The 19,502-nt window shown below is 36.0% G+C and overlaps 4 protein-coding genes across 25 annotated transcripts in view; all 4 read left to right on the forward strand.

The window, feature by feature from the left end:
* Positions 1–2: 2 nt before the first annotated feature.
* Nthl1 (Nth-like DNA glycosylase 1) lies at positions 3–1,591 on the forward strand. The gene is made up of 3 exons (XM_020956658.2): positions 3–208; positions 266–757; positions 824–1,591. The coding sequence occupies exons 1-3, from the start codon at positions 98–100 to the stop codon at positions 1,406–1,408; spliced, it is 1,188 nt and encodes a 395-aa protein (XP_020812317.2). The 5' UTR covers positions 3–97; the 3' UTR covers positions 1,409–1,591.
* Positions 1,592–1,805: 214 nt separating this feature from the next.
* RPA2 (Replication protein A2) lies at positions 1,806–2,928 on the forward strand. Its single transcript, XM_020956666.2, has 4 exons — positions 1,806–1,947; positions 2,008–2,069; positions 2,130–2,710; positions 2,779–2,928. Exons 1-4 carry the CDS (start codon positions 1,935–1,937, stop codon positions 2,855–2,857), a joined length of 735 nt encoding a protein of 244 aa, XP_020812325.2. The 5' UTR covers positions 1,806–1,934; the 3' UTR covers positions 2,858–2,928.
* A 928-nt stretch (positions 2,929–3,856) lies between these two features.
* Mtp (microsomal triacylglycerol transfer protein) lies at positions 3,857–7,938 on the forward strand. The gene is made up of 6 exons (XM_020956651.2): positions 3,857–4,138; positions 4,951–5,750; positions 5,808–6,741; positions 6,802–7,342; positions 7,410–7,577; positions 7,649–7,938. Exons 1-6 carry the CDS (start codon positions 4,066–4,068, stop codon positions 7,800–7,802), a joined length of 2,670 nt encoding a protein of 889 aa, XP_020812310.2. The 5' UTR covers positions 3,857–4,065; the 3' UTR covers positions 7,803–7,938.
* A 1,502-nt stretch (positions 7,939–9,440) lies between these two features.
* The window catches only part of sky (GTPase-activating protein skywalker), a 49,325-nt gene continuing 39,263 nt past the window's right edge, over positions 9,441–19,502 (forward strand). For 4 of the 22 annotated variants that reach the window (XM_086834948.1, XM_086834931.1, XM_086834943.1 and 1 more), the window contains exons 1-2: positions 9,441–9,641; positions 11,532–11,776. The gene's annotated coding sequence lies outside the window, so the exon portion shown is untranslated. Of the gene's footprint in view, positions 10,215–11,010; positions 11,777–19,502 lie in introns of those variants that run through there. The other 18 variants (XM_086834949.1, XM_086834933.1, XM_086834944.1 and 15 more) reach the window with 11 other exon arrangements.

Raw genomic sequence — 19,502 nt, forward strand, 5'->3', positions numbered from 1 at the left:
ATGGTCATCGTTATTGCGTTATCGATTGTCCACACTGTTTGTAAACAAATTTCTAAATGCGCATGCAAATTGTTAAAGTCACAGAAAATAAGTAAATATGGCCAGAAATGTTAAGAAATTAAGCTTGGCCAACAAATTGGCTAAACGGGGCGATGTCATAAAGCCCACAGAAATAATTGGTAGGCAGAATCGAGCTGATAATGTGCGGGTAAGTTGTAAAATATTCACACAATTGCTTCTAGTTAACACTTTTATAACTTTTAAGGATATTGAAGATCTAGTGGGGACTTCGGGTTCCAGTAATTCGATTTACTTCTCACCCCTACAAACCCGTAAACAGCGGGAAACCGTAAAGAATATTAATATTAAATCGGAACCCTTAATCCCAACACGAGTTCTGCCCAAAAGGATTAAAAATGAGGAACAGGATCAGTTGCAGTCCAAAATATTAATAGGTTCCGCCATGGTAGTTAAGTGCAAGGTGGTGCCGGATGCTTTGAACTCCCCCATAAGGATTGATCGGATCAAAAAGGAATTACAAACAGAATTCAAAGAGGAGCCTAGGCAAGAGATTTTAGAAAATATCAAAAAAGAAGTTGATCACCAAGAGCAGCCACATATGTTCCTTGGAGTGGAGGGTCCTCATCCCCTGTGGCTTATCCACCTGGAAAATATTCGCATTATGCGAAATCGTTTGCCAGCACCTGTGGACACCATGGGTTGCCATCGCTGTGCGGATCCCAAGGCAGACGCAAAGGTATACTGTCTATCCTTGAAATATAATCAAATTCAGACTCATCCATAAAGTTTTTTTGTTTTGCAGACCCAACGCTTCCAGAACTTGGTGGCCCTAATGCTGTCCAGTCAAACCAAGGATCAAACCACTTTCGAAGCCATGAATCGCCTCAAGGAACGAACTCTCACCACTTTCAGTATAAAGGAAATGCCAGTGACGGAACTGGAAAGTCTCTTGCATCCTGTATCCTTTTACAAGAACAAAGCCAAGTACCTCAAACAAACCGTAGAGATTCTCATAGATAAATACGATTCCGACATACCAGACAATCCCAAGGAGCTCATAGCTCTTCCAGGAGTTGGACCGAAAATGGCTCACATCTGCATGGCGGTCGCTTGGAATAAAGTCACGGGCATCGGAGTGGATGTCCATGTTCACCGCCTCACGAACCGTTTGGGTTGGGTCCCAGAACCAACCAAGGAGCCGGAACAAACCAGGATCGGGTTGGAGAACTGGCTGCCCCACAGCCTCTGGGCGGAGGTGAATCATCTATTTGTGGGATTTGGTCAAACCATTTGCACTCCCCTGAAACCCAACTGTGGCGAATGCTTAAACAAGGATATCTGTCCATCGGCCTTTAAGGAAACTAAAGCCAAGAAAAGCAAAGAGTGATCAATGGAAGGGATAAATTAAAGAACTATATTTTGAATACAAGAAAAAGCTGGAAACTGTCCTAATATTTAAACAATACGATAAAACTCAGGAGTAAAATATTTCAAAAGAGGCTAGAAGCCAAAATTTAATTTAAGAAATAATTTTTAAGACCGAAAAATACAAATACAAGAATGGAACAAATGTAGTTTTGTTTACAAAAACAAATATTCCAATGGGAAATAATGCAAACATAAAAACCCAAGGTTTAACAAGCTGAACTATGGAAACTACTAATATCTTAATCTTAAATATCTAATTAATATATTAATATTAACTTTTAATTTAATAATTTTTATAAAATGTTCAATTGTTAAAAATATGGTATATATTAAAATACCAAAAAACATAAAAGTAGCTTGGTACTTATCTCCATTCAGAATACGGTCATACCAGCAATAAATATTTGGCGCGTTTTGTTGTTTATTCGCAGCATCTTGTGAAATTAACTTTTTATTCCATTCCTAAATAACAAACAGCTTGCAAAATGAATGATTCATGTAAGTAATTAGTATATATATTGCCGAATCATGAAACCCACAATTAATATTTATTTTTAGTTGGAGATTTCAATGCCACACAAACGGCGCCGGCTGGGGCCGCCAGCAACCAAAAAGGAGAGGTGCGTAAATAAACAAATAAGCTAAATAAACCCACAACTAACAATGTTTATCATGATTAGGGTATTGTGCCGCTATTGATTAAGCAGATTGTAGATGCCCCCGAGGGCAATATCGAAATGTTCGGCATGCACTACGCCATGGCCTTTGTGGTCGCCATTGTGCGTAATGTGGAGACTTCGTCGACAAAGATTACATACACCCTGGAGGATCACAGCGGCCGGATCGATGCCCACTACTGGCTGGAGGAAGGCGACGCCATCAATGCACCCGAGGTGATGGTCAATAACTATGTGAAGGTGTACGGCACCACAAGGTCACAGGCGGGCCAGAAAACGCTAATGGTGTTCAAATTGCTCCCCGTGCTGGATCCCAACGAGGTAACCACTCACCTGCTGGAGACTCTGAATGCCCGTTACAAGGCGGAGGATTACCAGAGCAAGGGTGGCGCTGCTGGAGCAGCTTCCTCGGGCTCTGGCTCCATGGCCGACTTCACCGCATCGCAAAGCAATGCCATTGTCAGTGGGCTGGATCCCAAGCAACAGGCCGTCTTCCAGGCCATCAAGAGCAACGTGTCCGAGGAAGGAATCGGTCGCAAGGAGCTCAAGGCCAAGTTTTCGCACATCAGTGATTCCGAGTTAACGTAAGTCGCATATTTAAACGAAATTATCCGATTTTATATAATATAAACTAATTCTTTATTCCTTTTAGAAACATTCTGGATTTCATGATTTCCGAGGGACACATTTACTCCAGCATTGATGCAGACCACTTTATTTGCACCATGTAAATCGAATATTACGCCCAAAACAAATGTAATTCTTAAATGCTTATTAAATTTATTAGATTTATAAACAAGTACAAGTACTTCAAGACCATTTATTTTTGGTTTAATTAACCAAATTATTACAAAAGTGGGAACTTTGTAAGATATTATTTTAATACCCTTGCAGGGTATTAGAATTTTAGTCTGAAGCTTGTAACACTGTGAAGGAATCATTTCCGACCCTATAAATCATATATATATCCTGATCAGCATCAACAGCCGAGTCGATCTAGCTATGTCTGACTAAAATTAAATTTTTTCCAAAATTTTATAAAGGGTTACGTCGTTCAAATTGGAACCTCTAAAATTGGCAAAAATTTTAATTTCTTTAAATTATAAATTGAGTATGCAGATTTATTAACCTAATAAAAATTAACATAGGAAAGGTTTCGAAATTAAAATTAATGAATTTTTGGCGTAGTTATGGGTTAATTTTAACTTAGATATTTTTGGAAAAATGTTCAATTCTTTCAAAGATTTAGAAGCTATCTGAATGAAAATTTGCAGTTAGTCTTTTATTAGCACTCACTATTATATATGAAGTTCCGAACCGGATCGAATGACTATATCATATAGCTGCCATAGAAATGATCGGAAAATTTGTATAAAAAAATGTATAACTTTTCCAGTTTTCAACATATTTTCATAAAATTTGAGATATAGTCAATTTTTATCATTTCTGATTAAATTTTACCAAAATCGGACCTCTATATATCTATATATTATAAAACTATAACCAAATTTCTCAAAAAAATGCAAAATGCGTCCATGTCAACATAGATGAAAATTTGCTGAAAACGGCGTTCAAAATTTTTGTTGTATGAACTTCCCAAGCTTTTCAATAGCACCTATATGATATAGTAGTCTAAAGATAGCGTCAATTACTTTTTAAACTTAAGTTTCATATGTTTTTAACCCAATTTTAATTTATTTAATATCTAGTATTTTTGTTCTCCAGCACGCGTTAGTACCTTTTTGTACTCTTCCCTCGCTTTCTCTCTATTGTGCCCACAGTTTCGTTTCTCATTTCGCGGCATTTCTGTTTTACTCCTCCGCCTGAAATATCAATCTGAAGCCGGCTTAACAACAGTCTTATCAATGAATTAATTTAAGTTCCTCGTCTAAGTTGAGATTAATCATATCGAACAAAAGCAGTAGCAACAACAACAACAATGGCTAACAAACATAGAAACAACAAAGAAATGCACTCTCTGCTTCTTCTCGCCGTCTTATTGGGATTTTTGGGTGAGTTTTAGTAATAGTAATATCTAATGTTTAATTGAATAAATGCGGCATTTGGCACATTCAAGGCACGTAGAAAGTAAGTAAAGTAACTGAAGTTGAATGAACTATTTGTTGCTGTGTTTATACACACACGTACACGATAAACAACAACATTGGCATTGCCGCTCCCACACATACACATAGACACGACACAAAACAAATCAGAAGAACTTAACTGACACACTTTCCCATTGGACCAGCTGATTTCGAACAGTGGGGTAGATAGTTAAAACAATGTGCTAATCATTTGAAGGTCAAGGTTAATTTCTTATATTTTTCAGGGTCTTGTAAAAAACAATTTAATAACTTTAAATAAACGTAATTCTAAAATTTAAATATTTAAATTAAATAATAGCAAAAAATGATTAAATTTTAAATACACAATATATACACAATATCAATATAGATAGATTTATTTTCTAATTTCCTAAATATTCCCAAGTCACAAATTTATTTTATCAGTAATAACAAATAGAAAATATCCCAAATACTTAGAACTATTTACCTAAATCATCCCATGCTGCGTGCATCTTATCTGCACCACAGCTGCTTGAACATTTAATATTTGATGATTTTCTTTCAAATCCGGCGATAACGCCACCCACTGTGCAGGGCCACTCGGTAGATAACCTCGATCCCAGGCCAGGCTAAAAATTGTGGAATGAAATGAGCAACGTGCTGCGTCTTCTGCTTCTTTCCGGGTGAAAGTTATAGCAATTCGATTTACTAACGACGTGTCCCATTCTTTCTTCTTGTCCCAATCTTTTTATCAGCGGATGGAAGTGCTCTATTGGTTCCCCCAAAAAGTCAACAGTTCTTTAAGCTGCAAAGTGAAGTTAGTCTGGAGGAACTGGGACAGAGATCGAGTTCATCTAAAACTACTTACAAATTCGAGACGGATCTTGAGATCAATTCTGTTTGGAGTCGGGACAATGATCAATTACTGGAGATTTTCATCAGCGAGAGTCGCGTGGCTGCCGCAGGGAAGGATCGTTCCATCAGCAAAATCCCCGACAGACCCTTCTACATTAGTCTGGTTGAAGGGCAGCCTCATAAAGTCATTGCTCATACATCAAAGGATCAATCTCTGCTTAATTTGGAGCGTGGTATCGCTTCCCTTCTTCAGTTAAATTTGGATGCTTCCCAAGAAGAGGAGCTGGATGTCTCTGGACTGTGTCGTGTTTCCTACAATGTAAAATCCTCAACGAGAGTGGAAAAGACCAAGAGAGATTGTGCTTTGTGGGATCTCAGGGTCACCTATCATCCAGAAGAAGCTTTCGGTGTCAGTCAGCAGTCTCAGGAGCAAGTCTCCTATCAACTCTCCTCAGAGGGATCACTTCTTAAAGCGGAATCTGTGGAAACCCATCGTCTTAGCTTGGCCGCTAAGCCGGATGTGGGAAGCGTGGTCAAGAGTGTTCTCATCCTACAACAGAGCGGCCTGGGATCTAGCGATGTCAAGCAGCTGGAACAGGACAGTTTAGAGTCGGCCATCGAGAGTCTGCTGGAATGGTATCGTGTATTTGAGCTAGAATCTGATGTAGATGGCATTATAAGCGAGTTGAAGGAGCAAACTGTAAGCAAGATTCGTCTTTTCTTGACAAGATTTACAACTTTTCTTAATTTTCTGCAGCTTGAGGATCAACTGAAGGCTTCTCTGGATGAACTGCAGTCTGAGGACGTTGGAAAATCATCGCTAGCCTTGGCTTTTGTCAAACTCATACCATTGGCTCGGATTACCAGTCAGGAACGTTTCGCTGCTTTGCTTAAAGAGCACACCAAGCTCCTACCCCAATTGGTGGATCTTTTGGGAGCTGTTCAGACCTTTGATGCCCACAACGCTACCTTCGGGTTCCTGTACAAGGAGGGGGATACATCCAACGAACAATTGGAGCTGTTGGAAAAGTATCTACAATCCCTAGCTGTGGCCACGCACCCAGAGAGGAAAATCATTGAACATTTATATGGATTACTCCAACTGGAAGCTGTTAATAAGAAGCAAGCTAAACTGAGGGATAGCATTGTACAGACTATAGCCACATTGACACGCCAAAGTGGCTTCGATACGAATGATCTATTGCTGCAGCAAGTGAGGGAATATCTCCTGCAAGGCGTCACCTCCAAGGAGCCCACATTGTATATTAGGGCTCTGCAAAATCTCCAGGATCCCACCACCATTGAATCCCTGCTGGAACAGGCCCAGAGTCGTGATGAACCCAGCATATCGGTGGCTGCCTTGCAGGCACTCAAATCCTTCCCCGTTGGCAACTTGAATTCCTCGCATCGTCAGCAGTTTGAGGGAATTTTCTATCAGCGAAAACGGCGATTCGATAGCTCTGCTCGTACCTTGGCCTTGGATGTTATCCTATCGCTGAGGCCCAGTAAGGAGCAGCTGGGCCATCTCCTCGATTATTTGGCCTCCAATGATCGTCAGTTTGAGATCAAAACCTATGTCCTGCAGAAGTTAAGAATGCTAGCCGAGAAGTGTCTCAGGTTTAGGGCGTTATTCGAAACGGAACTGGCCAAGAGGAGTCGTGTGAACAACTACAATGTGCTGGGACAGAAGGGTAAGTTATGAAGAATGTTTGCTTTTCTAAAATGTAATTTTCCTGATAAACATTTCCTAGGTCTCACCACCGTGCTCACCCGTCAGCTTTCCCTAGCGCCCGCCTTTAACGAATCTCTGTTGAGTACCCAGGAGGTTTACCAGGGTATTCTTAAGCGTGGTTCTGTGGAGTTCCTGCTCCATGCGGGACGTTCACAGGCTAGCACCTTTAAATTGGGCATTTATACCGCCGGCTTGGGTTCACTGGTGGGCGATGGCGATGCTGACGATGGCAATGATGCAATCCCAGCGGATGATGAGCTGGGCGGCGAGGAAACCATTACTGCTGGCATGGAAATCAGTGTGCAGGGCTCTCAGCTGCGGCCTTTGATCTTCTTTAATGGCCAAACGGAGCTCATGGGTCATGTGTGGGGAGGAACCGCTTCCGATACGACTCCTGCCTATCAGGCCACCACTTTGGCGCAGGATCACGAGCGATACATCATTCTGGCATCGGGAGCCACGCTTCACTGGCGAGTCCTGGGAGCCAGGAGTGTGGATCTCAATGGCAAAGTGGGTTTCAGCTTGTGGAATCGGAATGCCCAGACGGAGATTCAGCAAAAGTGAGTTCCGGAGTCTTCAATTTAACATTATTTATATTTTATTTATATATTTCTTGTTATTTCTCAGCACGGGCAGCGCTTTGTTGGGTCATGTGGCCGTTGGCTTCACCTATGCCAAGTTGGTCCAGGACTTTAGCCTTATCCATGAACCAAAATTAAGTCTGCAGGCAGATTTGGACTTTTATAGTGGCATTAAGCTCTGCATGCAGTTGCAGCGACCCGAGCAGCTTCTAGAGTGAGTTTTTTTTTTTTTTTTGAATATATATCTCTTACATCTTAATCAATAATACTTATATCTCCTCACAGACAAACCAGCATTCGATCCGTTTTCCTACAGTCTGTGGATCGACCTTATGCCAAACATGTGAGCTCCAAGCTCTCGCACAAAACTCCGGGCTGCACTTTTGCCCTTAATCAGAAAAACAACGAAATGTGCAACATTATTTTTAATGACAATTAAGAGATTCCGAGATTTGCAAAAACGCTTCCTTGATACTAAACCTTTAAACGAAATGTAAACTCAGAGATTAAGACTCAATCTAGATGTTAAACTTAAACGAACAAAAAACAATCTAATTTTGTAATATAAATTAAAATCTTTTGATTTATCATTGGGAAAGGGGATATCAAAAATTAGATATCTAAATCTGGCGGAAATTCGTAAAAATTTTAATTTAAAATCGAACAAAGCTCACTTCCGTTTTTATGGAAGCTATATTTTATAGTCAAGCGATTTTTACATAATTTAATCCGAAATAAATTTGAAAGAAGGCTTCATTTCTTATCAGATGAAATTTTTTTAAAAACCTCGAAGCTATCATTTTTGTTGTAGTAATATCATGTACGTAAGATTTTCGTCTAATTAAAACCAAAATTCTGAAATAATACAAAATGGTTACATACGAATTAAATTTAAATATGTTGAAAATTGAAAAAGTTTTGATTGTGTTAACTAATTGGTCGTTGTATTAATTTTTTGAAAGTTCTCATGACTTATAAGTATATAATATAATCTTCCGATTTTCATAAAATTAAAACCGAAATTCTAGAAAAATACAAAATGGCTATATATCAAATTATGTGAAAATCTGTTAAAAATGAGAAAGTGTATAATAACGATCTAGAAATTAGTACAATTAAGTTCTATATATAGTAGTCCAATTTAAAAACAAATTAATAAGAAATTCCAGAAAAAATACAAAATGTGTATATATCAAATTTTGTATAAGTCTGATGAAATTTGAAAATGGTTATATTAACGATCGAGAAATTAATACAATTATTAATTTCTATAGCAGTTTTATGATATAGAAGTCCGATTTTTTAAAAATCTAAAACGAAATTCCAGAAAAAATACAAAATGTGTATATATCAAATTATGTAAAATTCTGATGAAATTTGAAAAAGTTATATTAACAATATAGAAATTAATGCAATTATTAATTTCTATAGTGTTTTATGATATAGAAGTCCGATTTTTTTAAAATTTAAAACGAAATTCAAGAAAAAATACAAAATGTGTATATATAAAATTATGTAAAAATCTGTTGAAAATGGAAAAAGTTATACTATTCTAATTTTTCGATCGTCTCTATGGCACAAATATGCTATAGTTCTTCGATCCGGCCCGTTTCGACTTTTATAATATCTAGAAATCTGAGAAAAATTATATTAAAATAATACAAAATTACATAGCATCTGGGCACTCAGTCTGGCAACCTTCTATATTGGTATATTTGTATATATTCACGATTTGGTATTAGTAGTATTTCCTTAAAATGGTCTCACTCTCCGTTAAGCGGTCTGTTGATGCTTTTTACTTCCTACATGATGTATCTGTAAAGGAGTAAAATGTTATCTAGACGTGTAACATGTTAAATAACAGCTTCGTGGCTTAGAGTGCCCAGAAAGAAAATATAAAAAATAATATATAAAATATGATATATTTTCAACAACCAACACCGACCCGACACCGGACTGTTAACGAGAGAGTGCTCTGTTAACTAAAATCCACCCGTCAGCCAACGAGAGAGAATTCTGTTAACGACAGCAGGTCTGTTAATTAATTTTACTTCCTATACATGTAAGCGTGTAAAATGTTATATAGATGTGTAAAATGTTCAATAACATCTTCTGAATTCAGAGTGACCAAAAATAAATTTAAATTAAATCTGGCAAGAAACATATTAATATTTTGATATTCAAAAACTGTCACTCTAAAATTGGAAGTAAATAACAAAATAAAACAAAGTAATAAATTGCAATAAAGTGTCAATTGGAATGTAAAGTGAAAAAATACGTATACGAAAAACATTAAAGCAGAAAGTTTAAAACAAAAACTACCGAAAACAATAATTAGGCCACCAAATGCTGCTCATTTTTGCTTGGTGTTTAGAAAAGAAGGCCCGTCTCACACACACACCATCGAAGTCGCCCAAAATAGATACTCTAATTTATCTAATTTAAAGCAAGTGCTAAAATGCGACTATTAAACTGTTTACATGCGAGTAAATCAATATTTGTGTCAACAATTGAGTGTTAAATCAATGTGCTAAGCGAATAACTAAAGAAATTTAAGCATTTTGTTGTTGTACACAACATTTTTCTACACACACACACAGGCAAACAATTGGAGTGCGAGTGAGAGAGAAAGAGAGCGGGAGAGTGTTGTTTGTTGTTGCGCTATGCGACGTGTTCCGCTTATTTTCTAAATTTGTACGTGTATGTGTTGGTGTGTGCGGGAATTTCTGTTGCGTGAAGTTGCAATAAAAGAAACCACGTGTAAAAGAGTTTTGAAATTTAACAAAATAATTACAAGTACGGATAAGAATAAAACTCCGTAAAACCCCTATGTTTCTTAAGTTATTGCCCGGTAATTCGATTGAAAAATAAACCCAACAGTAGCTGTCAAAGTGCGCTTAAATTCGGTTTCTGTTTTGCCAACAAATTTAAAGTCATTACCCGAGTATTTTAACATAAATTAACCGGCAAAATTAGCATTTGTATTTATCATTATCGCACCCATACATTGACATTTAAGAAAGAGCGATAAAAGAAAGGGTGAAAAGAGAGACCTACGATCATAGCCCAAAATATGTGGCTCTCTTTTAATTTCAGAGAGGTCTCTTTGAATTACGACATGATTAATAATGGTTAAATATAGGGAAAAAATTAATTAAAATACTTCACTAAAACGATATTTAAAAACATTATTTAAATAATACAAATGGAACCATTTTTCATATATTCCTTATTGACTAGGTTTAGGCCAAATAATTATTTTTGTTAACTGGACTGTGAGAGGGTCTCTTTTTTCCCACACACACTTGCGCACTTGCTGCTCTCTCCCAGTTTCCTCCCATCTCACACTTCAAATAACGGTAATACGCGTCATAGCTTATATTTTATTATTAGAATTTGCCAAGTTTACAGCTTCAACTTTTCTTAAAAATATCTTGAATATTTAATAATTTTACTATTAAATGAAGACTTGTTCGATCTGTCGTCTCAGTCCGCAACGAACCTTAAGTTCTCCCTGGTTTGACATCGAACATCGAACTCAAGACTTTGTACAATGGGCAAGCAATCATATAAACTGGCCAAAATTCATTTCAATTGTTTAAAATGGCTTTTTCTATTTAAAAGGTTTAAATTTACATTTTTAACAGAAACATATCCAAATTAGGAGATGGGGTAGCGGTATTTAAAATACAAAGTTCTTTAAGCTACTAATTAATATCACAAAAAGTGACTGCTGGCTCCCATAGTTCGAACCTTCAAACAAGTTCGTCGAACAAATTCTCTCTTGGCTTTTGAGAGCTTTTGTGGCTTGAAGAAACCTATAAATACGAGTGCAGGTGCTCATTCGAAAAAAATATTGTCTCCAAAAGTTTGTGGCACACTCCGCGCTTCTCGTGTCTTCGGTTCCCTAAAAAAAACAATAAATAAGTAACCAAAAATATGGATAAAATTAAAATTACTTGCAAAATATTTAATTAAATTTGGATAACTTAAATAACTAGAAACTTTGCTGTTTCGCTCGCGCTCTGTGCTTGCGTGTGCGTGCGTGTGTGTGCCTGTGTGTGTAAAGGCCAAAAAGCCCCCTCCTTGCCCCGCGCCACGCCCCCTGTGGCGGGCAGCAGAATAAATTGGTTGCAAACACAACAACAACAAAGTATCCTCCTTTTAGAATTTACCTGTGAAAGTGAAAACGTGACAACACGATAAAAACGAACGAGCCAAGCAAAACAAAAAACGAGTGCATAAAAAAAACACACACACACAACGAAGCAAACGAATACGAAGAGGAGCAGGAGCAGAAGGCAAGGAAGAAGAACAAGTGCAGCGACAAAATAAAGAAGAAAAAAAAAACAAATAATCAACGAAGGAAGTGCTTGAAAAACAAGAACAAAACAACAGAAACTAAATTGACAGGTAAGAAAAAAGAAAACCCAACCTTCCCTCTTTCCCTGTTTATCTCTTTCCCTTTGATTGCACTTTTTCGTGTGTTATCTTTTGCCTCATGTTTTCAATGATTCACTCTTTATTTTTTCTATTGATAACTTTTCGCAATTCACGACGACTAAAGGTTCGATCGACTGATGAAAAATTACCATGATTCATTCTGACCATAAATTGTATTTAAATTCTGTGAGACTTGCTTTTGGTTTCATAAAATCCAGTTGGATTTTATAAGCCCTAAAATGTCTCTATTTTTTCCTTTTGTTGGTTTCATGTGCCTTTTTATACGTAACTGATAAGATAGACGACCATTCTAACCTTGCACAATTTATGACGGTAGCAAACCATGTTTTTTTCGGGTTGATAATGGTCTGAAAAAGATTTTTAAAATGTTAAAACCCTATTTTTTATATGGGGCTCTAAATTAATGCTGAGAATGAAGAGCAGAGACCTTTATTCATTTGTGATATTTGCAAAGGGATTATGTCTTACACATTTATTTGTGTTCTAAATTCGTATTTTACTTTGTTTGAATGGGGTTTAAATATAATTTATTTTGTTTTCTGAGTGAGAATTTAGTTTAACTTATTTAGTATAGTACTCTATAGTTTCTCGATTATAAAGTACAAGGGAATCTTTCTACAAATTGTGATTTTTTTCCCATAATTCCCCGAATCCAAATTTAGATAAATGTTTTATGTCTTTGTGTGACTCACTGATAGGTAAAACCCAACTTTTCATGGGTTTGTCAAGATACAATTTTGAAATTGGGTTACTTCATCGCTACACATTTATTAATTATGAGTTCAAACATTTGTTTTGGCGATAAATATAACGATTAAGAACCCTATAAATTACCTAATCTATAGCTTTGAAGCCTTGCTAGCGCTGAACTTGGACAAAAAAGACCAGCAAACATTTGCGAAAAAAATGTGAACCTCTGAGCGGACTCCTTATCTTATCTCTGGAAAAGATTGCCCTAGAAATAACTCACTTGAAGCAGAATATAGAAAATATATATATTTATGTTACCTTTAACAAAGTTGAGTATTTATCTAAATACATTTGACTGGCAACGGACAAATTGTATTTGGGTAAACTGTCTGTCAGCCGGCAAAGTCCAATCGCTCGCTCACGTGAGTTTGACCGATACAAAACGACTTTTCAAATTTGCCTCACAAAATCATAAGAGCAAAAAAAAAGACAGTCGTGCAATTTACAGATCCGGCAGGCTAGAGTAAAATAAAAAAAAATACAAAAAACCAAAGCCGACAGACTCGGATTGAGACTCCGACTGGAATCGGAATCAATCGATGTCAATAAGTCAACGTCGCTTTGCATTCGGTCTCACATCCATTTCAACCGTCCATCTATCCATTTGTCCATATATCGCATATTCAGAGATTTGTGTACGTGCCTGGGCGACGACAACGTGATTTGCCCGGTGATTCACATCGATTATTATTATTATTACCCCACTGCAACTGTCCAGTTCTCTGTCTCTCTATAAGTCTACCAGTCTCGAGTTGAGTCTGTGTCAGTCAGTCGGTCATTCAGTTCAATGAACTCTGAACGGAAGGGCCTGAACTTTATCCAAGAGTAAACCAGCGAACTAACCCATTTTTTAAGGTGACTATAGAAAAATCAATACTTTTTCGTATTAACCCAAAACCCGCCCTGGAAAATCGCTTTGTTGCTGCTGCTACTGCCGTTGTTTTGTATTTATTTTTGAGACCACGAGAATGTTGCACAAGTTGCTCGTTGGTCATAAATCTGGTTGGGGTTTTTGTCATGGGACCTGGTTTTATGTTAAATTACCAGAAAAATTAATTGTTGTCCTCTTTTGGGGGTGATTGTGTTAAGCTAGGTTATATTAAATTGTTACTAAAGGCCATCTGTCAAGGTGGGATTTCATAGAGGCAAATGAGAAGGTGCTGATATAATAATAATAAATAAATACTAAATAAGAACATGATCCTTTTTAAACTGACTCACATTCCAGTCTAATTTTGGCACATATTCGCTTTCTATCCATGTGATATCTTTAATGGTACATGATCACCTGATGGCTGAATATATCTGCGTGAAAATTTCACACATCGGTCTGTTCCAGTTTTATTACGAGACCCTCGCGAAATGCAGGAAACCCACACGCTCGTAAATCCTAATCAAATTTATTAAATCAAGTACTGGCCGCGCGATGTGTTAATGATAGAGGACAGAGAAGCGAAACAAATATACGCCCACCAGATGGATTTCCTACACTACAAACAAACAAGCAAACTGGCGAGCATAAAAAATGAGAGACTAAAATAACATTAAATATAAAACTTGGGGGAGCACATGAAAGCAATTTAAGCGATATGAACGAGAGCTCCATATATAATATATATAAATCCTATATAGAAAGCAGGCATATATATATATATACATATGTCCGAGATAGCGAACAATCAATTTGTGCCCGACTTTGGGATATAACTTTGTCGCTTGCTGGCTCATTCGGCAATTGTGCGGCATTAATTTGTGCAAGTAATTTCATTGAGCTATTGCAGCGCCAAAAGCGAAATATTTAACAGATTTATCTGTATCTGTATCTGAAAGTCGACTCGAGTTGGACTAAACATTTTCCTACATTTTCCCCTCCATTGATTAAATAACCTTGATTTCAACTGACATCGTGTTGCCGTGCTGTTAACGTTATCCGTGCTTTGATATGTTGTCTGGATAAGCTGTAAATCAATATATAACCAGATCTGGTCTATAACGTTATCAAACGTTAACGTTGTATCAGGTAGGAAGTGTTGGTAGTATAAGCTTATTTAATTGAATGGTTTGATAGTTAATTGTGGGACAAGGTATATGTTTATTAAACGAAAATAAGTTGCGATTTTTTGCTTTTATTTATTCTTGATCGTGCATTTAGATAAAGTTAGAGATCTTTTTGAAAATGCATATAATATTCTGCATTTTCTAGTTCATGGTTCCCAATTGAGTGGGCTTAATGTGCAAGCTGTTCATGAATCCCTAGTGAATTTGATTTATATTTATGTAAACATTATTTTTAATTGTGCTTATCCGCTGCTTTTTCAGTGGGTGGTCACTTTACCAGGCTGATAACAAACCCTAGTTAGTCTCTAGAGGCAGAATGCATTTGTGGCAATTTATCCGTTGCGACAATAATTTCCATACTTGAGCCTCAATGATGATCATGCCCCCAAAGAGACGTTCTCATTGTCACTCTTCATTGAGATAAAGTTCAATTCGTACAAAAGCTATATAGTTAAGGGGTCTCTTTGCTCGAAAACATCCGGCTTCAGTCTTTTGTATCTGAATCTGCGGCAAAAACCAGTAAGGGAACACAGGAAAAAAGAACTAAATACAAATCAGGATCAATTTAAAGTGGTTTTAGATGAAAGAAAATTAATACCTAGATTATAAGTGGGTAAATATATCTATGGTTTGTAAAATTATTATGATCATTGATGTACTTTCTAAGTTTCGTAAGTTTTATAAACTATTATCAGCAGAATGAGAATAATTCATTAATTAATTATTCATTTTTGATATCACCATTATAAGATCATATCTTATTCCTAATTCCTGATTAAAAGGACTTTGATCTTGAATTTCTTTCTGTGCAAAAGAACAACTCGACTTGACAATGGGCCGCTTAGTTTTCTTTCTTATTTTGTTTTCGCCCATTGTGCCTTGTGCATATCATATAGGCGTTTATTTTATTATACACATTTGAATAAAGTGAATTACGGTTGAGACCAGAAGAGCAGAAAACAACAACGACAGAAAAGAATAAAAGTAAAGAACAGAAAAAGGTCCCAGACGCCAGGTTCAGCAATGTGTGCTGAACTCCGGCCGCCCGCCGACGCTTAATTGAATTGAAAACTGAAAAATGAAAATACAAAATGTGAAAAGTGAACTCAAACCGGACTGAACCGAAAACAAAAACAGCGGAATTCAAGTAGTGCGATTTGCGAAAAGAATTTCTTGAGCTCTGCTTTTTGTTTATTTATTTATTATTTTTTTAGCCTCCCAGAGTTGCTTTCTGTTTTGCTTGCATATTTTATATGCCTGTTGTTTATTATTTTTCCCTGGCTAATTTCGAAGCTTTCGATTATTGTTGAGTGATTCAATTATTTGGTTCTGCTCTTGTTGTGATAATTCAATTTATATCTGCGTGGGTCGAGATTTTATTTAATTAATAATTTGTATTTCGTTTGCTGTGATGTGCATGCAAATTGTGATGCTTTTACCGGAAGTGTCTGTCATGGTCACTAATTATTCAGCATTTGCTTTGCTTTCCTTTTGCTAAATGAAGCTTAATTAAATTCCCACAGTAGTTAGGTACAACAATTTTATATGTGCTATTTATGGAACAGAGAAAACAACAGTTAATTGGGCTTACTTTTTTTATGTTTAAAGATATGAGCATATGGTTATAATTATATGACACAAGTTAAATAATTTATATAGGGATTTGAGGGGAGTTTTGGCAGGAAAAGGTTGTATAGTTCTTATAACCATAGTTTAAAGATTCAAAAGAAAGCCAATTTCTCTGTCTGACACCCGTTTTTTAAAGCCATGACTAAGAACCACTTTATATTTAATGAATTCCTAGTAAACCATTTTAAAGCAAATGCCCTTATAATGATCTTAACATTGTTGTGTGAAAAAATATAATAATTCCAACATCAAATTAACATAGAATTATAATGGAAACTCGATCCATGGTTAAGAACCATCGACTTGATTCCACCAAAGTTCATTGGAAACTTTGCGAATTAAACAAAAATATTCCATTACACAGTTGCAATTGACGTAAATATCTTGCAGCACCAAAAGCCAAGCTTTTGTTCATTTTGCGTGTCTGTGAAATTAACAAGTCTTTGTCTGCCTACGCATATATATAGTATATCGTATATAGTATAGTATATAGCATATTTTCTATATTTCGAACATTTTTGGCGAACGTGATCGCACAATAAGAAGGCGGTATTAGGCGGTTAAGAAAGTTAGCGAATCACGAAACACGCCCACCCAGCTGCAAAAGTCAAAGACTTTGCCGAATTGTTAACTCGTGCCTAACCTAAAATGGTATTGTATAATAAGCGATACCGAATTACACAAAATATACAGAGGCAACAGACATGGGCACTGGCACGCAAAAATAACGAACACGCTATAAATATTTAGAAACAAGCCTCCCATTGTTTACAAAAGGCGAGTAACGAAAACAAAAACCAAAGCTAAAGCAAAAAAAGCGAATCGCTGCGAAAAGCACGTGATGTTTTTTTTTTTGGTATCGAAACGAATCGAATTGAATCGAATTAAAACGAAAAGGCTAACTGAAACTGAAACTGAAACTCGGCTCTCGAATATCATATGAAGTTCGCTGGAATGCCGAGAGAGAGACGCTGTACTGACTCACACATCGCGGGCTCTTTACACATTTTGGCAGAGTTTTGCAAAAATATGCCATATGTAGGTACTCCTCTATATATGTACATATGTATATATGAGTAAAAAATACATTATGATGCCATGATGATGGCATCGAACCGGTTCCCCCGCAAGCCGGCCAGCGAAATATTCATTATCGATGAATGCACATCGCTGATGAATATACAGTAGATATCGGTTTAAATGTTTCAGTTTAGTAACAGTATTATAATTAACAAGAAAGGAACTTAAATTCGGGTTTTTGAAATTAATTTTATTCTTGTAGAGAAAATCTGTCAAAACTAGGTCAAAAATGCATTAATTTGCAATCGGAAAGCTGTTCTGTGCTAGTTATTAATAGGTTAATTAAACTGCATACCCTAATTACATTTTTACAATATTACAATTTTTGTCAATTTTTCAAAGTGTCAACAATGTAAAAATCTGTTACAAAAATTTGAAAAAATTTCCAAAAATTTTTTTTCTTTTCCTAGATAGGTCAAAAGGTTCTCCTGTTGATGCTGATCAAGAATATATATGACTTATAGGGTCGGAAATGACTCCTTCATAGCGTTTTATGCTTCTGACTGAAATTATAATACCCTGAAAGGGTATAAATATTTCGTATCTATGATCTATGATGATCCGATTCTTTTTCTTCTTTTAAAAGAAACGAGGAAAGAAAATAACTTAGGAAAGCCGAAGCTAATGTACCCTTGCAGTTTGCAAATGAATTATAGGATCGTATCGAAAATTTATCATACATAAACTCAACATATTCGTATTCTTTGAAGCTATATTTATTGATATTTTTTTATGACCATTTTTCTTTAAAATAGAGTTAAAAAAGTTCATAACTTAGTCAAAAGAGCAAAGAATTTAAATCGGAAAGCTGTTTTAAGCTAGTTTTGATTAGGTTAATAAATCTGCATACTCCATTAAAAATTAAAAAAATAAAAATTATTGTAATGTTTTTGACAGTTTTTCACTCCTATAAAATTTCTAAAATTTTGAAAAAATTTAATTTAAGCCAAACATAGCCAGATCGATTCGGTTTTTGATGCTGATCAAGAATATATATGATTTATGGGGTCGGAAATGACTCCTTTACAACGTTACAAGCTTCTGACTAACCTTATAATACCCTAAAAGGGCACACATTTATTTTAAAAATTATATATGAGTTAAAGTTTAGTCTTAAATAATTTCTACTGTAAGCTAAAAAAAGGCGATTGGCTAGCCTAGTGGGAGGAGTATGATCTGGTCACACGCTCTGAGGTTGGTTAGATTTACAATCCAACCAATGTCAGCGACTTTAACTACATATTTACTATTTTTAGTCAGCAGTCTCGACTTCGCCGCGACTGACACAGTCCCCAGTTCGAATTGTTATCAGTAATACTCCGAAACAAAATGCTCTTTCTCGCAAAAAGAAGAAAAATCAAAATAAAATACTACGCTGCCGCTTATCATCGGGTTTTTTGGTACAAGCCAACTGATTTTTTAATGCTTCTCACATTGCCCGTATCTTATCGGACAGAAAATATAAATATTGTGCGTATTATGCATAATTTTATGCCGTCAACGCGTGTTCTAAGTCACAATTTATGTCGCACGCCCAAAACATTTGACATAATGGATTTGCTTTTGGTATTTCTCATGCCACTGATTTGTATGATAAAATAGGTAATAATTAATATATAATGTATGTATATTTTAAAGTATTTTTAGGATTTATTGGTCATTTTAAAAATGTAGAAAAGATTTATCTCATTCCCTTTTAATTGGTGGGAATTTTTTGGTTTAGTAATTACAACTAAGCCACAACTCTGCTATTATTTTTCTAATAGCAGTTATTAATATGTCACCTTATCAAGTCCACGTTTTCAAGGATTTTATAGATTGCTTAATCTAATAGCGTATACAAAATAATCTAATTCCCACGAATAGGCTAAAGAGACTTCTAAAATTAGCAAGAATATAAGTCAAATATTTCAATTATAGTTTTGCAAAATTTATGAGGCATGGAACATATTGTTTATTTAAACAACTTGAAGTTTCCTCTTTGGCTGTGTTGCAATTCGCCAAGTGTAAACAAAATCCACCGCCTGCTGTGTTCCATGTTTTATTATTATTATTATTTCTTTTTTTTCTTGGCCCAAGGGATGTGGGACAGGGCGTAAGAATTTACATTACTTTGTTATATAACAAAACAGCAGTATTCCTCCAGCGATTTGGCATC

The sequence above is a fragment of the Drosophila serrata genome, unplaced genomic scaffold (genome assembly GCF_035046125.1).
Source record: "Drosophila serrata isolate PLE 108 unplaced genomic scaffold, ASM3504612v1 contig_275, whole genome shotgun sequence".
Classification (NCBI taxonomy): domain Eukaryota; kingdom Metazoa; phylum Arthropoda; class Insecta; order Diptera; family Drosophilidae; genus Drosophila; species Drosophila serrata.

What these genes read in the sequence shown, in the direction of transcription:
- Nthl1 (XM_020956658.2), top strand. Translation starts at nt 98, where the DNA reads ATGGCCAGAAATGTTAAGAAATTAAGCTTGGCCAACAAATTGGCTAAA. An exon ending in ATCGAGCTGATAATGTGCGG is followed by an intron (nt 209 to 265) that starts GTAAGTTGTAAA and finishes ATAACTTTTAAG; the next exon opens with GATATTGAAGATCTAGTGGG. An exon ending in ATCCCAAGGCAGACGCAAAG is followed by an intron (nt 758 to 823) that starts GTATACTGTCTA and finishes TTTGTTTTGCAG; the next exon opens with ACCCAACGCTTCCAGAACTT.
- Mtp (XM_020956651.2), top strand. Translation starts at nt 4,066, where the DNA reads ATGGCTAACAAACATAGAAACAACAAAGAAATGCACTCTCTGCTTCTT. An exon ending in CAATGTGCTGGGACAGAAGG is followed by an intron (nt 6,742 to 6,801) that starts GTAAGTTATGAA and finishes AACATTTCCTAG; the next exon opens with GTCTCACCACCGTGCTCACC. An exon ending in CGACCCGAGCAGCTTCTAGA is followed by an intron (nt 7,578 to 7,648) that starts GTGAGTTTTTTT and finishes ATCTCCTCACAG; the next exon opens with ACAAACCAGCATTCGATCCG.
- RPA2 (XM_020956666.2), top strand. An exon ending in CCAGCAACCAAAAAGGAGAG is followed by an intron (nt 2,070 to 2,129) that starts GTGCGTAAATAA and finishes TATCATGATTAG; the next exon opens with GGTATTGTGCCGCTATTGAT. An exon ending in ATCAGTGATTCCGAGTTAAC is followed by an intron (nt 2,711 to 2,778) that starts GTAAGTCGCATA and finishes TATTCCTTTTAG; the next exon opens with AAACATTCTGGATTTCATGA.